General features: G+C 42.0%; 1 protein-coding gene and 2 long non-coding RNA genes across 5 annotated transcripts; all 3 read right to left on the bottom strand.

Moving 5' to 3' along the window:
• Positions 1 to 9,985: 9,985 nt before the first annotated feature.
• Positions 9,986 to 12,598, bottom strand: LOC144383800 (uncharacterized). Of its 3 annotated transcripts, XR_013451251.1 has the most exons (4): positions 11,991 to 12,598; positions 11,463 to 11,582; positions 11,338 to 11,353; positions 11,176 to 11,236 (listed from the first exon to the last, which is right to left on the bottom strand). It is a non-coding gene; the product is annotated as an uncharacterized LOC144383800 (long non-coding RNA). The 3 variants fall into 3 exon arrangements; XR_013451253.1 differs by lacking the exons at positions 11,176 to 11,236; positions 11,338 to 11,353; positions 11,463 to 11,582 and adding exons at positions 9,986 to 10,487; positions 10,617 to 10,676 and having other exon boundaries at positions 11,991 to 12,254; XR_013451250.1 differs by lacking the exon at positions 11,176 to 11,236 and having other exon boundaries at positions 11,246 to 11,353.
• Positions 12,599 to 13,137: 539 nt separating this feature from the next.
• LOC144386182 (uncharacterized) lies at positions 13,138 to 18,196 on the bottom strand. Its single transcript, XM_078086143.1, has 3 exons — positions 18,032 to 18,196; positions 16,723 to 17,078; positions 13,138 to 13,413 (listed from the first exon to the last, which is right to left on the bottom strand). Exons 1-3 carry the CDS (start codon positions 18,120 to 18,122, stop codon positions 13,138 to 13,140), a joined length of 723 nt encoding a protein of 240 aa, XP_077942269.1. The 5' UTR covers positions 18,123 to 18,196.
• Positions 13,521 to 16,670, bottom strand: LOC144383803 (uncharacterized). Its single transcript, XR_013451259.1, has 4 exons — positions 16,410 to 16,670; positions 15,142 to 15,447; positions 14,779 to 15,039; positions 13,521 to 13,823 (listed from the first exon to the last, which is right to left on the bottom strand). It is a non-coding gene; the product is annotated as an uncharacterized LOC144383803 (long non-coding RNA).
• Positions 18,197 to 20,673: the final 2,477 nt, after the last annotated feature.

Here is a 20,673-nt window from a genome sequence, read left to right as displayed (position 1 = left end):
GGACATCTGTTGGAAAGAGGTTTGACAGAATAAAGACGTGTTATGATGAGTCCTTGGTGGATTACTGTCACTGCTGATGTCCTCCATCTTTTTATCTGTCTTCATGTGTTAAACAGGTGTTTGGGTACAATGTCTTTAAACATAGTAACTAATCTCACATTTCAAATATTCTATTTCAGATTCTTTGTCCTTAAATCTGCACTTGTAAGAGCTCCCATCAGACATCAGAGAAATGGTGATTTCATGTGTGTGTTGATGGTTTGTGTCCATCTCAATAAGTGTTTTGTCTTTGTAGAAGTCAGCATTCTTCTCCTTTCTCTGGTCTCCAGGTCGACAGTGAAGAGTCACTGATTCTCCTTCATACAAGGAGGACGCAGGAGTTAAAGGATCACATCTCTGTCTATGGAACAGTTACTTCTTTGCTTTACTAAATCAGTTTCATTAAGAGAACAATGAACAATTTATCTTTCCTACAAAATTATAATTTAACATAAAGTTGCAGACAGAAGAAGATGTCAAAGTCAGTCTCCCTGTAATAAATAATAAAAGGTTCACTGAGTAATGAGAACATTTCACCTGAAGGAGGCGCCACACTCTGCTGATGTGTTTGATCCATTTGTGTTATCAATAATAAATCAATAACTAATTTATGAATTGTCAATTACTCATTCAGTTACTACTCATTTAGTTACTCCTGAATGAGTAATTCCAGTCAGTGTCATTTCCTTCTCTTGAGTCACATATGAAGGTAACTTTCTCTCTAGTAAATAAAAGGGACCAGTTTGGCTCAATATGCAGCAAAGCATCTAGAAACAAACACAACATGCAAAGAATGAATCTTGTCTTCTGTCTTGTATTCATCATAAATGAACTAAAGAGAAATATTAAATGTAAAATAGAGATAAAAGGTGTTGAGTCGTCTTGAGTGAATGTATCAAAATAAAGAAAGTTGTATAGAAACCTTGAGCGTGTCCACAGTAGAGGAGAATATTCAGCGCTAAAATAAAGTGAGAAACATCATCAAACTGACAGAAACTATTAACTTCTACATTTAAAAAGTTGTATCTATGAAAACTATGATTTAAACAGAGAAAGTACTCACAGAAAAGCCCCAACGCACCAAACAAGGTGTGTCCCATCCTCACGTCCACGCTGACACTCAGCTTGTGAGAAACGCTTCCGCTTTGTGTCAAGAGACAGTTTGAAAGTTGTGAAACATGCAGAGAAATGTGGAAATGCAGAAACAACAGATGAATATCAGATGTGAGGTTTTCTTTAACCTCTGCTTCTGTTTATAATCTTTATTTTAAATATATCCAGTGACCCAGAGAAAAGTGTTCTATCATTTTAGAATGACTGATACAAAAACCCTTTGAGATAAAGACCAGACCAAAAAAAATCCACCCACTTTTAATTAGACTTAAATATAATAAGTGAGCCATTTTATTTGATCAATCATAAGGTTCCTTTTTGTGCATCAAAGTCTCATTCAACTCTAACAGCAAAACACAGCAGCAGGAGGATGTGGTGCATTCTGGGACGCGTCTTTCATCACAACTGAACTGCAGCCTGAGACGTGGAAATTAAAGTGAAAAAAAAGGTGTATTCTGTTTTTTGGGGTTGTTCATCTTTTTTGTATTTTGCAATAGAAAAATAAAAGCACATATTATTCACATATTCAACAATACATTTAGAGAAGGTATAAATCAACAGAACCTTTAAAACACATCAAATAGGAAATATTTAAGTCACTTTCACAGACCACCTCATTCGCATGAGACTTAATGAAGTAAATGGAGATAATTTCCACCAACTTTTTAGTTCCTCATCTTCCACAGAATATATATATATATATGTATGTACAAAGAATATTGAATACTTGAGGTGACACTTAATAAACTCCAGTGCAATATGACAAACACATAAACCGCCTTCTTATGAGCCTGTATGAATGATCCGTGATCAACAATTCATATTTTAACTAATTTAATCATGTTTGTTCAGTCGTGACATTCACAGATCTTATCCTACATCTGTGCTTTATAGATAATTCTTCAGCCATTGCGTGAGGAGAAGAACCACAAGGCTTCTCAGACTGACATGTCCTGTTTCCCTTCACTTATAAAAGACGTGTTGCTTCCTGTTGTGTGGCGTCACATGATCACATTCACACCAGGGCTCATCCGTTTCTGTAAAGGTGTGATGTATAATATGTTTTAATTAGGGCTGTCAAAAATAGCATGTTAACGACGTTAATTAGTTGTTTGTTGTTAATTACGTCAATTTTTCTAACACAATTCACGCATGCGCAGTGGGACAAATGATCAGGTCAGGAAAGTACCTCTTCCTCTAGGGAATGCACTTCATCTTATAGAACACATTACTGCCATTTGCAGGCATAAATCAGTACTCATCACAATAGATACTCACTAGGGTGGTGCCGTGCCGTTGCGAGCTAGAGGCGAGATGTAACAAGGAGTTTCAATTTCACCGGAGCCGTTCAAGCTTGAGCTACCATGTCAACGCCAAACATGTGTTTGCTGGGCCGTCAGGTTCAGCGAGTCGTTTGCGCCAGTCCACACTGAATGTTCGGGGGCCATTAACAAAATCAACCTCAGATAATTTGACCAACACAATTGCAAAATGGATCGCAAAGGATTGTCGACCCATTAGCATTGTAGAAGACTCAGGTTTCCTTGATGTTTTGCAAGTGGCGTCTCAAGACTCATCCTATAAGCCACCGTCAAGAGCCACAGTTATGACAAAAATCCACGAGCTCTATGAAAAAGAAAAAGAAAAAAGGAAAGCGGTCTTGGCTCAAGTAAATCATATCGCCCTGACAGGAGACCATTGGACATCAGTGAGTAACAACAATTACCTCGGAGTAACTGCACATTTCATCAGTGACACGTGGGAACTGAAGTCTTTTGCGCTGACTATATTAAAAACTGAGGAGAGTGATTTTGCGGAGGCTTGTAAAGAACAGTTCCTGTCTGTTGCACGTAAGTGGGACATCGAGGGCAAGACGACAACCATTGGGACTGACAGTGCGCGCAACATGGTTGCCGCAATTAGACTTACATGCTATGAACACATTAACTGTGTCGCTCACATGGTGCAGAGAAGTGTCACAGTGAGTCTTGCTGACAGCGGATTTGTACATTCTTTGGCCAAGGCTCGCAAAGTTGTCGGCCATTTTAAGCACAGCCCAGCAAATGCTGCGGAGCTTCAAGCACAACAAGTCATCCTGGGAAAGAAGCAAGAGCCACTGATCCAGAATGTTCTTTGGTTTGATTTAAAAGTTGAAAATGTTTTTTTCCACATAAAAACGCAACAGATGCCTCAAATTGTGCAAAAATGTGGTACATTTTTTGCTTTCTGTTCTGAATACTGTAAATTGTACATCCCGGTTAAGAGGAATGCCAAAAAGGAAGCAATGGGACATTACAAAGACAAATATTATGGTGTGTAGTATGTTTCAGCTTGATTTAAACCACCATTATTTGGCTGTGTTAATAAACAGAGATAATATGAAAATTATGTATCTGTGTCCTGTTATCTATCTTTTGGTATGCATTTCAGAAAGAAAAAATGGTTAGGATTCAGGTGTAATTGCAAATAGTGATTAATCCCGATTAATCCACTGAAAATTCTGATTAATTGATTTTAATCATTTGACAGCCCTAGTTTTAATTCTAAGAAGTAGAAACTTAATGAAGTTCCATGAACTTCAAAAACAAATCATTTAGCACTAATGCAGTGGACCCGTGCATTAGTGCAGTGCACGTGATGAAGCCCTGAGCAGATGGTGTCAGATCTTGGAGCACGCTGCCAGGAAGTGAAAAAATGTTTTATACAAGTTGAACCGGTCAGGGAGGGCCTGATAATGTGTCTCCTGGGTCACCTGGGACAGGACCCAGGGGTGTATGTCTGCATATGGTCCATAGGGACTAGGTACCACCAAAGTTTGGGGAAAGACCCAATTGTCCCGCCAAAATATGTTTTTAATTTTAACTGCCTTTGTTACAGGTTTCATGATGAGAGAGCCTGATGACAGACTGATGACAGACTTGTGCCTGAGACACACTGTTGGGATGAGTTGGGATGTAGGGTTTGACCATGTCCTGGATGTAAGCTGGACCCGATCCATTCACAGCATGGTACGTGAGCATCAATGTTTTGAACTGGATGCGGGCGGCCACCGGTAGCCAGTGAAGAGAGCGGAGGAGTGGAGTAGTGTGGGAGAATTTCGGAAGGTTGAAGACCAGTCGAGCTGCTGCATTCTGAATGAGCTGCAGAGGTCGAATGGCGGTGGCAGGGAGACCAGCCAGGAGGGAGTTGCAGTAGTCCAGGCGGGAGATGACAAGAGCCTGAATCAGTACCTGCGCTGCCTTCTGAGTGAGAAGGGGACGTATTCTCCTGATGTTGTAGAGCGTGTATCTACAGGATCGCGTTGTCGCGGTAATGTTGGGAGTCAGGGAGAGTTGGCTGTCGAGTGTGACGCCGAGGTTCTTAGCGGTCAAAGTGGGCGTTAGCACGGAGTTTCCAAAGTTGACTGTCAGGTCCTGGGTAAGCGAATCTTTTCCGGGAAAAAGAAGTAGTTCAGGCTTGTTGGGGTTGATTTTCAGATGGTGGGCGGACATCCACTGAGAGATGTCAGTTAGACAGGCAGAGATCCGAGCCGCCACCTGGGTGTCCGAGTGAGGGAAGGAGAGAATTAGTTGGGTGTCATCAGCATAGCTGTGGTAAGAGAAGCCATGCGAGCGAATGACAGCGCCAAGAGAGTTGGTGTAAAGCGAGAACAGGAGGGGACCCAACACTGAACCCTGAGGAACTCCAGTAGTAAGAGGACAAGGTTCCGACACAGATCCTCGCCAGGTTACCCGGTAGGTGCGGCCGTCGAGGTAGGACGAGAGAAGAGAGAGAGCAGAGCCTGTGACACCAAGTTCCTGAAGGGAGGAAATAAGGATCTGGTGGTTGACCGTGTCAAATGCAGCAGAGAGGTCCAGAAGGATGAGCGACTTCTCAAGCAACAGCAATTTATTTACAATTGAAGTGAAATCAAACATATCCACATCTCTACACTTTTGCCTAACAACATACTTCAAAATACAAACAATACAAATTCACAGACTAAACCATAGACGCTTACATTACTATCATACTTTTTGTCAAGATAACCGTGACTTTGGCAAAGTGCCCACAGCTACTGTGGCATAGTGAGAAGGACACCACTGGAGATGGATTGGTCCATTGTGTTAGAAGCAGCTGCCTTGTTGACGGCAGAAGGATAAAGCTAACAAACCCACATAATGGGACCATGTTATTTTAGCCCAGAACCAGCAGGCTAGCAACTCAAAAGTAATATTAACTGGTGATAATTAGGCTTTTATAATCCCTGGGAGAGTAATAAGGTTATGTCTGTTCCCTTTAATCTCGAACAATGTCAGCGGTAAACTAAGCACGGTCTGTGTCTGTAATGTGCAGGAAAAACATCAGCCTGAAGCTACAGATGTAGAGCAGTTGGTGATGCATCAGCATCAAGGGTTCAGGTGAGACACCAAATTGTCCATTTTGGTAAACATTGCCTTGAATTGCTGTTTTCTAAGGGATGTTAAGACAATGTTACCCATGAGTGTTATTGTTCACACTGGCTATTATCTGAAGAATTATTTGGGATGACCCAAATGTTATTTAATACATTATATAATTCATAAATTATTCAAGTTCTCAGAAATCCAGTACAGATGATTTATGCCTAGTAAAGCTCCATAAAACATGAACCAATTACTTATGTATTAAACATCTTTAAGAATAAACTAATGCATTGCATGTACTTCTCATTAGGTTGTTTAGTTAATTAAGGCATTATCTTGAAATGCATTCGGTCAACTCAGAAATCCAAAGCAGACGTAGTGCAGGTTGAGGAAGCAGCAGCTGGACCATCAGTCTTTTTTTGTATCGCCAGCATTAAAAATGAAATTGAAGGCCGTTTTGGGAAGTTGTCAGACACCTCGGATTTGCAGGTTAGAGAAAGGTTTAAACAACCAGATAGGGAGAAACTCTGATGCCATTGAATCATACTTTGGAATTGACGGGGAGATTCTGATTCTGTTCTGATCATTTCATTAGTCGTTATTATTTATTTAAAGTAGAAAACCATTTAATATTTAAACTAAGATTAAACTCCGTGCCAAGTTACTCATATGTTAGCATATATTATTAAAGTTTACCTGTTCAACTCAATATCAACATTAGGTTTTTTTTGTATAGTGGGGGGTCTCGTAGTTTCCCTACGAATGCTGAGAACAAACCTACGCCCTTGAGTCCCAGACTAAAGGAGGACTCGTAGGTGTCCTCTGAGGACATTTCAGATCGGTGAGGTACGGGGAGGCTCTCTGGGAGCCCGGTGCCTCTCGCTCCGCCTCGCGTCGTTCCGTACCCACACCGCCATCACCTCTTAGGCCGACGATGGCGCACGATTTCACATCCTGGAGGAAGGTCAGAGTTGGATATTCTTTACCCTGTAACAGTATCATTAAAACAGTTTGTCCGTCTCTGCTGTGAGCATCAATGTAAGCTAATTGTATCCTGCTGTTTGCCAACAGTTTGATTTGATATGCCAGGAAAATACATATTTGAATCTGTATTTAGTAGAATAATTTTCATCAGAAATAATGGCTGTAAATGTTGATTTGACAGACATTGATTATGTAATGAGATTGTGGCTACAAGGCCGATGGGAAAAGGATCTGCTGGCGATGTGATCATACGGTACAGCTGTAGACCCGGAGGAGTCAACACATCTGTCCACTAACTGCAGTCCTCACAGTGATACATGATGGTCAAGAGGATGTCATTTTTCTCTCTACTTGGTCAGATCAATACCAAAAGTATCGATACTAAGCTTAGTTTCTGCTATTGATCTTGCTAGGATCAATTCGAAAGACAGTGATCAGGCTCACGTTAGCTCACACTCTGGTTATAGAAATAGTCTTTAGTGATGCACTCGCCTCATGAAATGTGACAGTGTAAAAGTATTTATCATATTAGGAATCAGAAGCAGCGTCTATGCGGTGAGGCGTGTTGCTTCACTTCCTGTTGCCATCAAACTTTCACAGATTGTGTCTAATATTTATCGGTACAAGCGGGAAACTATCTGTTATCTATCTGACGTGTCGTTTAACACGCACACCCGTCCATCTTCTAGCAACGTTTCATTTAATCAAATAATTACTTAGCCATTGTTTAGCATCGACGCTAGTTCCACTAGCATTAGCTACATTAGCTTTGCAGCTAACCTAGTGACGTCTTCCCTCCCTCTCCTGCTCTCTCTCGTTTGGTCTTTCACATGTTTAGCTATTCCTCTGCCTCCCTTGCGTGGTACATGTAATGTAGTATATTTGATATGTCGGAGGCGAGGCTTAGTGAGGTAGAAGCACGGCTCCATGGAAGCTCAGTCGTTAGCTCCTGCTAGCCGTCCCCCGGCAACCCCCCCAGCAGGGAGGCTGCTGACTGCCCGGAGTAAGCTCGAGTCTCGAAGCACACGGTTCACCACCAACCACTTTTCCCGTTTCACACCGCTTCTCCCCACTCAGCGACACAGAAGCCAACTCTGGTTGTAGGTCGCTCCATTGTGAGGAACGTGAAGTTCGACCAGGGACCAGAGTCACGTGTTTACCTGGGGCCACAGCACCTGTAAATCCGTAACTCAATATAAGACCATCACAATAAAAGTAAGACAACTCTCCATTTCTGTGTTTCTGTTGACCCAAATAAAACGGAGCAAGACAAAGTGAAAACATAAGGAAAAAATGAACCGCATTGAACTGGGTTGTTTGATATTTCAGGCTGGTGCCCCTTTCCTTTTTTTATGAATTTTTATTGTGAATTATCTTAGATTGTTAACTAGTCAGCCTTTGTTGCTACTGAGTATCTACCTCCGGAATCACCTGGATGACGCACCGTTGATGAGTCCTATCTGCATGTTGCTGGTATCACATCGTTCTGTGGGAAACGTAAGATCGAGCATGCCACCTAAAACTAAAACACTAAATATATGTTTGTGTTCAAAAATGAGGAATCCTGATGAAACAGAAGTGACAGCAGTTCTGCAAAGAGGTGAGATACTAAGTAACAGGTGGACACTTGTTTATGGCCTCATAGGCCTTGAAGGTTTTGTTTCCCCCTCTGTGCTTCTTTGAGGACTTTCATGAATCCGGTCTTTCTGGTGTTATAAAAGGGACAGTTTGATCGGAGAACGGGAGTTTGTTGGACCGGAGACTGTGGTTCCTTCGGGACTCTGGTCCTGACACCTGCCGTGGCCCTGCTTACGCCTGCTGCTGCCATCATCATGATTATTTTAGATATTAATCATATCACTGTACTCGTAAACCAACATTACCCTCTCCTAAAGTCTCTGTGCTCTCCCTCCCCACAGGCTTCTGTGGATGGTGGTTCTATCTGATGGTGGTTGCCCCTGCAGTGGTCCTGCTGTGCGCCTGGCTTACTACAGTTACTTGAATCATTTCTGTCATAGGAATTGCATGTATTATACATTGTTCATTCTGTACACATGGCATCCATTGTAGTCTGTCCATCCCGGGAGTGGGATCCCTCCTCTGACGTTCTCCCTAAGGTTTCTTCCCTTCTTTCCCTCTTGGAAGGTTTTTTTTTCGTTTTTTGGGGAGTTGTTCCTGTGCCGATGGAGGGTTTCGGGACAGAGGATGTTGTATGTGTACAGACTGTAAAGCCCTCTAAGGCAGATTTGTAATTTGTGATTATGGGCTATACAAAATAAAATGAATTGAATTGAAATTGAATTGATAGAGAAGCTTTAGATCAAGACCTGCCTGAGGAACGAGTCTGACCGTTTTTCCAGGATCTCAACACTTTTATCCGTTTTTGTTCAGAATTGAGACTGTTATCCTGTTTTATCTGTAACTCTTTATAATCAGGTTTTTTGTTCTGAAGTAAATAAAACAGAGTTCGCTCTGAACCTCTGAAGATTTTCTGAAAAGTTTCCTCGAGACCCTCCGGCGAGGGGGCCGCGCAGCCCCGGCTGAGGCGACTCCACTACGGACACTCGCACCCGCTCACCCCTCACCTCATAACCAGCGGGGGGGACAGAGACGTCTTCAGGAGCTCCGGGCCGGACCCGCGTTGCTTGGGGAACATGCAGTGGTCCGCTGTTGAGAGTGGGTGTATGAACAGTATTTGTCCAAGAGGGGGCGCTGTTGCGCCTCATATGTCATGGAGTCACATGTCACTGATGACTCCACTACGTATGAGGCCTAGTTTATGCTTCTGCGTTTCCAGAGAGACACAAGGACCTGCACACGAGCCCCTTGCGCGTCTTTTCACACCTCCCGTCGACCCATTTTTCTAGACTTGCGTCGCGAGCCTCCCGTCATTGGCGGACTATGAGGACGCGCACATGGCCTCTGGTTCATGGAGGGAGATCTCCACAAACGTCGGTTTGTCGGTCGAGGGGAACAAAGTTGTGGAGGAAAATACGGGACAAATGTGTCCGCGATGAAAAGCTGCAGTGTCGATGCACGAGGCAATAAAGTCTATGATACATAAATAAACAAACCAACGACTTCCACACAAAGACGTGACTCTCTAGGTCGTCTTCAACAAAAACACGTTACTCCGCCTGTTGTTCTGGCGGTGAATTGCTCTGCAACACACGCAAGACTTTTAGAACCATGAGTTGAAACGAGTGCGTCGACACAACGGTGCGTAAAGACGCAGAAGCACGCGCCATCCTTAAGGGGGATGGTCACCCGCGCTCTGCACCTGACTCATGGAGAGCAGCATGTCATGCACCCATAGATACATATAAAGTATATTTTATATTCATATATATATACAATATAGGAATTTTGTTTGGATGAATCTTACTAATGTGATGCAGGAGGAGCATGTGGACATACGTTCCCTGTGATCTCTAATATTTAATTAAAGAAATGACTGTAGGAAACACTGTTTAGAAGTTTATTGATGCATGAAAAGGTTAAACACAAACAGGTTAAGATAAAATACAAACAGCACCTGTTAAAACTCTTAAAAAGTCAAAGATAAACATTTACTTTAATCGTTTACATGAAACCATTACTTCATATTGAGTAAAATCACCAACGTTCTGAAGCTCAAAGACGTAAAAACTACTTTTTTCCGTTTTTCAAACAAGCCTCCGAACCAGCCTTCAAAAAAGCTTTAAAAAAAAGTGACTGAGGAGATGAAAATGAAATGTACAGTAAACACTGAAAACCAACATTTGAATAAGTAAAAGTATTAATCTACTATTTTAAAAACATATGATGTATTTCCGTTAAATGATCGTTTTGTGGGTTAACTACAAAATACTGTCTCATATCAGGAAAGAAGAAGTTGACACAATAATTACTCAGAAAGACAAAGATGTGGTTTTTCATGTCGTCATCCGTTCCCCTGGTTCTGTCCATGCAGATGTTTTTATCCATCTGATAAAAGAGATTAAAGGTTATTTAAGAGTAACAGGTGTAAGTGTTGTGTTTGACCTTTGCTGACGGCTGGTAGTAATACACAAGTACACTCAGATTGTACTACATGGTGTGTTGTACCTGAAGTACCTGCAGCTGTTTCCATCCTCACATTTTCATAAACTCTCTCCTCTGGTTCATCATTCGTCCCTGTTAGATGGATCAGATGAATGCATGAAGAGACACTTTATTCTCCTTTATTAAAGCTCTGCTGGCCTACAAAAGCATCTCAACTACTGCAGCTTGTTCCCTTATAGAAGTATTCACATCAACCATCAATGTCTTTAAGCTCAAACACAGAATCTGTGACATTATCGATACACTTTGTCTTTAATTTAAAGGACGGTCAACCAGTCACTTGATCATCTGATTCTAGTATTTTAACAGCTGTGTGATGAACACACAGGATTTACTGCACCATGTTCAGGTTCTTCACAGCCTCCGATTGTGTCATAGAGACAAGAATCACCTGCAGAGCAGTGAGGATAAAGACGAGGTCGTATCAATCATTTGAACCACTTTGTATCAATTATAGAATCTTCTCAAACAGATAACCAGAAATGGAAATGTTAGCATTAAAGTTAAGAACACATTATTAAATAAATCAGGATTAAAGCTGACCATGAAGAAGAGAAGCGTAATGTCCGTCTTGAGTTTCACCCTGGTTGATCATGTGGTCTGTAGCTGGGCTCTGATTGGTCCTCTGAGACCTTGTGGGTCCAAAACATGAAGTAAATACAGAGGATTTAATGAGGAACATGTAAAGTCCTGCTGCCATGTTCAGAGTGAGAGAAGAGAGGCTTGTACCAACCTGCTGAGGCTTGAAGCTGCAAGAAAAAGGTTTCACATTGATCATTAATTAGTGTGTGTAATAATATCTGTGACTTTGACTTATTTCAGTGAAATCAGTCTGATATCAGAAGGAAAAGATCTCACCTTCTGACTTTCTGTAGCGACGCAGAAACAGCAGCAGGAGAATAATCAGTAAAACTCCAGAAACCAGACCAACAACCAACGGCACGAGAAACACAGAGCTTGATGCTGCTTCTTCAGGATCTACACACAAGTACACACCAACCATGAAGAGATACACAAGTAACAATAATAGTACAGTTTATTTATAACACACTCTTCATCAACAGATCTCAGAGTGTCACAGAGCCAGAAAAACATACTTAAAACAAAGTAAAACTAGTAAAAACACAGGTACTAATGTGTTGTAGTGCTAAACAAGTACTACAACACACACACTCAAATACACAAACATGAACCCTTGATCACACAACATTCACCTTTCACTGCTGGTCATGTTACATCGCTAATATTATGTGTTTTTACTGAACATGAACATCTTTAAAACTATATTGTCTCACACAAAAAAATAGTTTATCTTAAGATAACTTCTAATTCAGTGACACCTTTTCTCACTCAGACTGTAACACATGTTACAAAACTCGTACTCACATTTCACTGACAACCAGCTCTCTGCTGAGGTCAAAGTCTCCAAACCTTGAGGTGATTTCCTTCCTCTACATTTATAAAAGCCTTCATCTGACTTAGTAACTGCAGAGATAAGCAGCTCCCCTCTGACAGGATTTGGGATGAGTTTGTCATTTTTATAGAAATCCACATTATAAAGAAGGTTTTCTGTCCTCAACTTGCAGCCAAGAGTGACGGAATGTCCCTCAGTCACAGGACGGACAGGACTCACCAGGATGACATCACCTCCTGTAAAGAGACCAGAGGACAGGAAGTCAAACAAGCTGATGAACAATGAGGAGAAGACATTTACAGTTTACATTTGTTATTCACATTCACACAGTAGCTGAGCGAATAGCTGCATTTCATGGATGGAAGAGACGGCCCTTTGGTGACGTACATGCTCACAGTTACATCTTTAATTAATGCTCAATATGTCGGGAGACAAATGTCCACTTAGTGGCAGTGAGCTACAGAATGGTCTAAAAGGTACAAAGTGAGCAGATAACTCTACAGCTCCTCCTGGTTTAAAGTCAATGGTGGATGTCAATGGTCATAAAGAGGAAAGTAAACTACAAAGACGTGTTGGATAATACAGAGAAATGATACTGCAACAAACTAAGATTGTTGAATCGTTTGTTCAAATGAATATAGAGTTAAACTCATCATAAAGTCACCTTAGAAATGTCAGCACTGTATTAATATGTGTAAATACTTTGTGGGTTCTCTCTGTGTCTGTGTGGGTTCTCTCTGGGTACTCCAGCTTCCTCCCACAGTCCAAACACATGCGTTGGGGATCAGATGGATCGGTAACTTTAAATTGCCTGTAGGTGTGTGAATGGTTGTGTTTCTCTGTGTTAGCCCTGTGATTGGCTGACAAACAGTCCAGGATGAACCCTGTCTAATTCCCAAACTTGGTCGGGATGAACTCCAGCCCCCCTGTGTGCAGGATAAGTTGTTTGTAGATGGTTGGAAATCTTTTAATTAAATGATACAAGATATCAGGGATTTTTAAACTAAGATTGTTGAACCGTTTGTTGAAATAAATATTGAGTAAAACTCATCATGAAGTCACCTTAAAAATGTCAGCACTCTGTAAAGAGATGAGTAAATACTTTAGATATAAAAACCTTTAAATTAATATAAACTCACTGTGTATAGTGATGTTGGCTGCATTGCTGAACTGTGTTTCAGACTCACACCAGTACACTCCACTACTCGCTCTAGCGTTGGTGTTGCATGTGGATCCATTCATTTCTCCCCAGTAAAAACAGGGTGACACGTCACCATATTCATCAGCCTTCTTCACTCTCCACTCAGTAGAGTTTCCCTCACAGATCAGTGACAGTGACTCTGTGCTGAAGTGCTGCAGTCTGTGAGGACTCACTGTGAGAGACGCTGCTGGACTCACACCTGAAGACACATCATTAGGAGACACACACAGGACAAACAACGTCAACACAAAAAGGACATTTATTCCCTTGTGCAAGAATATAAAAGTCTGAACAAACTCACCTCCAGACCAGACAAACTTCACACCACTATACAGAGTGTAAGACACAGGATCTCCTCTTCCAGCTCTGCACACATATCCTGCTGTGTGTGTCTGTCCATGAAGAATGTAGAAATCCTGTTCAGTCCCATTGGTGCCACCAGCTAGAAGTTCAGGGGTGTAGGAGTAGTGTGACATGTCTGGAACAGCCTTATACCAGAAGAACCTCCATCCTGCAGACTGAGGTTCAACTCTGCAGGTCAGAGTCACTGAGTCTCCAGGACTCGTCCGTGATGGAGACACTGTGAGGACAGGACGAGGGACACCTGTTGGAAAGAGGTTTGACAGAATAAAGACGTGTTATGATGAGTCCTTGGTGGATTACTGTCACTGCTGATGTCCTCCATCTTTTTATCTGTCTTCATGTGTTAAACAGGTGTTTGGGTACAATGTCTTTAAACACAGTAACTAATCTCACATTTCAAATATTCTATTTCAGATTCTTTGTCCTTAAATCTGCACTTGTAAGAGCTCCCATCAGACATCAGAGAAATGGTGATTTCATGTGTGTGTTGATGGTTTGTGTCCATCTCAATAAGTGTTTTGTCTTTGTAGAAGTCAGCATTCTTCTCCTTTCTCTGGTCTCCATGTCGACAGTGAAGAGTCACTGATTCTCCTTCATACAAGGAGGACGCAGGAGTTAAAGGATCACATCTGTCTGTGTAACAGTTATTCTTTGCTTTACTAAATCAGTTCAAAGGCGGCACGGTGGTGTGGTGGTTATCACTGTCGCCTCACAGCAAGAAGGTCCTTGGTTCGACTCTGCCCAGTGGTTCTGTGTGGAGTCTGCATGTTCTCTCTGTGTCTGTGTGGGTTCTCTCTGGGTACTCCAGCTTCCTCCCACAGTCCAAACACATGCGTTTGGGGATCAGATGGATCGGTAACTTTAAATTGCCTGTAGGTGTGTGAATGGTTGTGTTTCTGTGTTAGCCCTGTGATTGGCTGACAAACAGTCAAGGGTGAACCCTGTCTATCGCCCAAAGTTGGCTGGGATAAACTCCAGCCCCCCTGTGTGCAGGATAAGTAGTTTGTAGATGGTTGGAAATCTTTTAATTAAATGATACAAGATATCAGGGATTTACAAACTAAGATTGTTGAACCGTTTATTAAAATAAATATTGAGTAAAACTCATCATGAAGTCACCTTAAAAATGTCAGCACTCTGTATGAAGATGTGTAAATACTTTAGATATAAAAACCTTTAAATGAATATAAACTCACGGTGTATAGTGATGTTGGCTGCACTGCTGGACTGTGTTACAGACTCACACCACTACACTCCACTACGCGCTGTAGTGTCGGTGTTGCATGTGGATCCAGTCATTTCTCCCCAGTAAGAACATGATGACACGTCACCATATTCATCAACCTTCATCACTCTCCACTTAGTAGAGTTTCCCTCACAGATCAGTGACAGTGACTCTGTGCTGAAGTGCTGCAGTCTGTGAGGACTCACTGTGAGAGACGCTGCTGGATTCACACCTGAAGACACATCATTAGGAGACACACACAGGACAAACAATGTCAACACAAAAAGGACATTTAATCCCTTGTGCAAGAATATTAAAGTCTGAACAAACTCACCTCCAGACCAGACAAACTTCACACCACTATACTGAGTGTAAAACACAGGATCTCCTCTTCCAGCTCTGCACTTATATCCTGCTGTGTGTGTCTGTCCATGAAGAATGTAGGAATCCTGTTCAGTCCCATTGGTGCCACCAGCTAGAATCTCATAGGTGTAGTAGTAGGTGTATGACATTTCTGGAACAGCCTTATACCAGAAGAACCTCCATCCTGCAGACGGAAGCTCAACACTGCAGGTCAGAGTCACTGAGTCTCCAGGACTCGTCCATGATGGAGACACTGTGAGGACAGGGTGAGGAACACCTGTTGGAAAGAGGTTTGACAGAATAAAGACGTGTTATGATGAGTCCTTGGTGGATTACTGTCACTGCTGATGTCCTCCATCTTTTTATCTGTCTTCATGTGTTAAACAGGTGTTTGGGTACAATGTCTTTAAACATAGTAACTAATCTCACATTTCAAATATTCTATTTCAGATTCTTTGTCCTTAAATCTGCACTTGTAAGAGTTCCCGTCAGACATCAGAGAAATGTTGATTTCATGTGTGTGTTGATGGTTTGTGTCTATCTCAATAAGTGTTTTGTCTTTGTAGAAGTCAGCATTCTTCTCCTTTCTCTGGTCTCCATGTCGACAGTGAAGAGTCACTGATTCTCCTTCATACAAGGAGGACGCAGGAGTTAAAGGATCACATCTCTGTCTGTGTAACAGTTACTTCTTTACTTTACTAAATCAGTTCAAAGGCGGCACGGTGGTGTGGTGGTTATCACTGTCGCCTCACAGCAAGAAGGTCCTTGGTTCGACTCCGCCCAGTGGCCTTTCTGTGTGGAGTCTGCATGTTCTCTCTGTGTCTGTGTGGGTTCTCTCTGGGTACTCCAGCTTCCTCCCACAGTCCAAAGACATGCGTTGGGGATCAGATGGATCGGTAACTTTAAATTGCCTGTAGGTGTGTGAATGGTTGTGTTTCTCTGTGTTAGCCCTGTGATTGGCTGGCAAACAGTCCAGGGTGAACCCTGTCTATTGCCCAAAGTTGGCTGGGATAAACTCCAGCCCCCCTGTGTGCAGGATAAGTAGTTTGTAGATGGTTGGAAATCTTTTAATTAAATGATACAAGATATCAGGGATTTACAAACTAAGATTGTTGAACCGTTTGTTGAAATAAATATTGAGTAAAACTCATCATGAAGTCACCTTAAAAATGTCAGCACTCTGTAATAAGATGTGTAAATACTTTAGATATAAAAACCTTTAAATGAATATAAACTCACGGTGTATAGTGATGTTGGCTGCATTGCTGAACTGTGTTTCAGACTCACACCAGTACACTCCACTACTCGCTGTAGTGTCGGTGTTGCATGTGGATCCATTCATTGCTCCCCACTTAGAACATGATGACACGCGGCCATCTTCATCAACCTTCTTCACTCTCCACTTAGTAGAGTTTCCCTCACAGATCAGTGACAGTGACTCTGTGCTATAGTGCTGCAGTCTGTGAGGACTCACTGTGAGAGACGCTGCTGGATTTACAGCTGAAGACACATCATTAGGAGACACACACAGGACAAACAATGTCAACACAACAAGGACATTTATTCGCTTTTGCAAGACTATAAAAGTCTGAACAAACTCACCTCCAGACCAGACAAACTTCACATAACTACGTGTGTAAGACACAGGATCTCCTCTTCCAGCTCTGCACACATATCCTGCTGTGTGTGTCTGTCCATGAAGAATGTAGGAATCCTGTTCAGTCCCAGTGGTGCCACCAGCTAGAAGCTTAGAGGTGTAGGAGTTGTCTGTGGATGACAGTTTTGGAGCAGCCTTATACCAGAAGAACCTCCATCCTGCAGACTGAGGTTCAACTCTGCAGGTCAGAGTCACTGAGTCTCCAGGACTCGTCCATGATGGAGACACTGTGAGGACAGGATGAGGGACACCTGTTGGAAAGAGGTTTGACAGAATAAAGACGTGTTATGATGAGTCCTTGGTGGATTACTGTCACTGCTGATGTCCTCCATCTTTTTATCTGTCTTCATGTGTTAAACAGGTGTTTGGGTACAATGTCTTTAAACATAGTAACTAATCTCACATTTCAAATATTCTATTTCAGATTCTTTGTCCTTAAATCTGCACTTGTAAGAGCTCCCATCAGACATCAGAGAAATGGTGATTTCATGTGTGTGTTGATGGTTTGTGTCCATCTCAATAAGTGTTTTGTCTTTGTAGAAGTCAGCATTCTTCTCCTTTCTCTGGTCTCCATGTCGACAGTGAAGAGTCACTGATTCTCCTTCATACAAGGAGGACGCAGGAGTTAAAGGATCACATCTCTGTCTGTGTAAGTTACTTCTTTGCTTTACTAAATCAGTTTCATTAAATGAACAATGAACAATTTATCTTTCCTACATAATTATAATTTAACATAAAGTTGCTGACAGAAGAAGATGTCAAAGTCAGTCTCCCTGTAATAAATAATAAAATGTTCACTGAGTAATGAGAACATTTCACCTGAAGGAGGCGCCACACTCTGCCGATGTGTTTGATCCATTTGTGTTATCAATAATTAATCAATAACTAATTTATAAATTGTCAATTACTCATTCAGTTACTACTCATTTAGTTACTCCTGAATGAGTAATTCCAGTCAGTGTCGTTTCCTTCTCTTGAGTAACATATGAAGGTAACTTTCTCTCTAGTAAATAAAGGGGACCAGTTTGGCTCAATATGCAGCAAAGCATCTAGAAACAAACACAACATGCAAAGAATGAATCTTGTCTTCTGTCTTGTATTTATCATAAATTGACTAAAGAGAAATATTGAATGTAAAATAGTGATAGAAGGTGTTGAGTCGTCTTGAGTCAATGTATCAAAATAAAGAAAGTTGTATAAAAACCTTGTGCGTGTCCACAGTAGAGGAGAATATTCAGCGCTAAAATAAAGTGAGAAACATCATCAAACTGACAGAAACTATTAACTTCTGGCATTTAAAAAGTTGTATCTATGAAAACTATGATTTAAACAGAGAAAGTACTCACAGAAAAGCCCCAACGCACCAAACAAGGTGTTTCCCATCCTCACGTCCACGCTGACACTCAGTTTGTGAGAAACGCTTCCGCTTCGTGTCAAGAGACAGTTTGAAAGTTGTGAAACATGCAGAGAAATGTGGAAATGCAGAGACCACAGATGAATATCAGATGTGAGGTTTTCTTTAACCTCTGTTTCTGTTTATAATCTTCATTTTAAATATATCCAGTGACCCAGAGAAAAGTGTTCTATCATTTTATAATGACTGATACAAAAACCCTTTGAGATGAAGACCAGACCAAAATAAATCCACCCACTTTTAATTAGACTTAAATATAATAAGTGAGCCATTTTATTTGATCCATCATAAGGTTCCTTTTTGTGCATCAAAGTCTCATTCAACTCTAACAGCAAAACACAGCAGCAGGAGGATTTGGAGCATTCTGGGACGCCTCGTTCATCACAACTGAACTGCAGCCTGAGACGTGTAAATTAAAGTGAAAAAAAGGTGTATTCTGTTTTTTGGGGTTGTTCATCTTTTTTGTATTTTGCAATAGACGTGTTGCTTCCTGTTGTGTGGCGTCACATGACCACATTCACACCAGGGCTCATCCGTTTCTGTAAATGTGTGATGTATAATATGTTTTAATTCTATGAAGTAGAAACTTAATAAAGTTCCATGAACTTCAAAAACAAATCATTTAGCACTAATGCAGTGGACCCGTGCATTAGTGCAGTGCACGTGATGAAGCCCTGAGCAGATGGTGTCAGATCTTGTAGCACGCTGCCAGGAAGTGAAAAAATGTTTTATACAAGTGGAACCGGTCAGGGAGGCCCTGATAATGTGTCTCCTGGGTCACCTGGGACAGGACCCAGGGGTGTATGTCTGCATATGGTCCATAGGGACGAGGCACCACCAAAGTTTGGGGAAAGACCCAATTGTCCCGCCAAAATATGTTTTTAATTGTAACTGCCTGTGTTACAGGTTTCATGATGAGAGAGCCTGATGACAGACTGATGACAGACTTGTGCCTGAGACACACTGAAAAAATTAAAAGATGATTGACACAGGCAGACGTGTGGCTTCTTTTACATTACATTACATTACATGTCATTTAGCCGACGCTTTTATCCAGAGCGACGTGCAATAAGTGCATTCAACCATAGGGTACAAACTCAGGAGAACAAGAAAGTGCAATTTCCTCAAATAAGCCAATTTACAATTTGATATAGATGAGTGACGTTACAAGTACAATTTAAGTGCTACAATTTGTTAGTCTTTAGTCGAGATAGAGTCTGAAGAGGTGTGTCCTTAGTTTGCGGCGGAAGATGTGAAGGCTCTCTGCGGTCCTGGTGTCTTCAGAGAGCTCGTTCCACCATTTCGGCACAAGGACAGCAAAGAGTCGAGATCTAGTCGAGTGTTTTGCTCTCAGTGATGGAGGGACGAGTAGTTTTGCAGATGCAGAGCGGACAGTGCGGGTTGGGATGTAGGGTTTGACCATGTCCTGGATGTAAGCTGGACCCGATCCATTCACAACATGGTACGTGAGCACCAATGTTTTGAACTGGATGCGGGCGGCCACCGGTAGCCAGTGAAGAGAGCGGAGGAGTGGAGTAGTGTGGGAGAATTTCGGAAGGTTGAAGACCAGTCGAGCAAATCTTTTCCGGGAAAAAGAAGTAGTTCAGGCTTGTCGGGGTTGATTTTCAGATGGTGGGCGGACATCCACTAAGAGATGTCAGTTAGACAGGCAGAGATCCGAGCCGCCACCTGGGTGTCCGAGTGAGGGAAGGAGAGAATTAGTTGGGTGTCATCGGCATAGCTGTGGTAAGAGAAGCCATGCGAGCGAATGACAGCGCCAAGAGAGTTGGTGTAAAGCGAGAACAGGAGGGGACCCAGCACGGAACCCTGAGGAACTCCAGTAGTAAGAGGACAAGGTTCCGACACAGATCCTCGCCAGGTTACCCGGTAGGTGCGGCCGTCGAGGTAGGACGAGAGAAGGGAGAGAGCAGAGCCTGTGACACCAAGTTCCTGAAGGGAGGAAATAAGGATCTGGTGGTTGACCGTGTCAAATGCAGCAGAGAGGTCCAGAAGGATGAGCGTCTTCTCAAGCAACAACAATTTATTTACAATTGAAGTGAAATCAAACATATCCACATCTCTACACTTTTGCCTGACAACATACTTCAAAATACAAACAATACAAATTCACAGACTAAACCATAGACGCTTACATTACTATCATACTTTTTGTCAACATAACCGTGACCTTGGCAAAGTGCCCACAGCTACTGTGGCGTAGTGAGAAGGACACCACTGGAGATGGATTGGTCCATTGCGTTAGAAGCAGCTGCCTTGTTGACGGCAGAAGGATAAAGCTAACAAACCCACATAATGGGACCATGTTATTTTAGCCCAGAACCAGCAGGCTAGCAACTCAAAAGTAATATTAACTGGTGATAATTAGGCTTTTATAATCCCTGGGAGAGTAATAAGGTTATGTCTGTTCCCTT

Source organism: Gasterosteus aculeatus, chromosome 2 (assembly GCF_964276395.1).
Source record: "Gasterosteus aculeatus chromosome 2, fGasAcu3.hap1.1, whole genome shotgun sequence".
Classification (NCBI taxonomy): Eukaryota; Metazoa; Chordata; class Actinopteri; order Perciformes; family Gasterosteidae; genus Gasterosteus; species Gasterosteus aculeatus.
The sequence above is the reverse complement of the archived record's forward strand: the minus strand, read 5'-3'. Positions and strand labels throughout refer to the sequence as shown.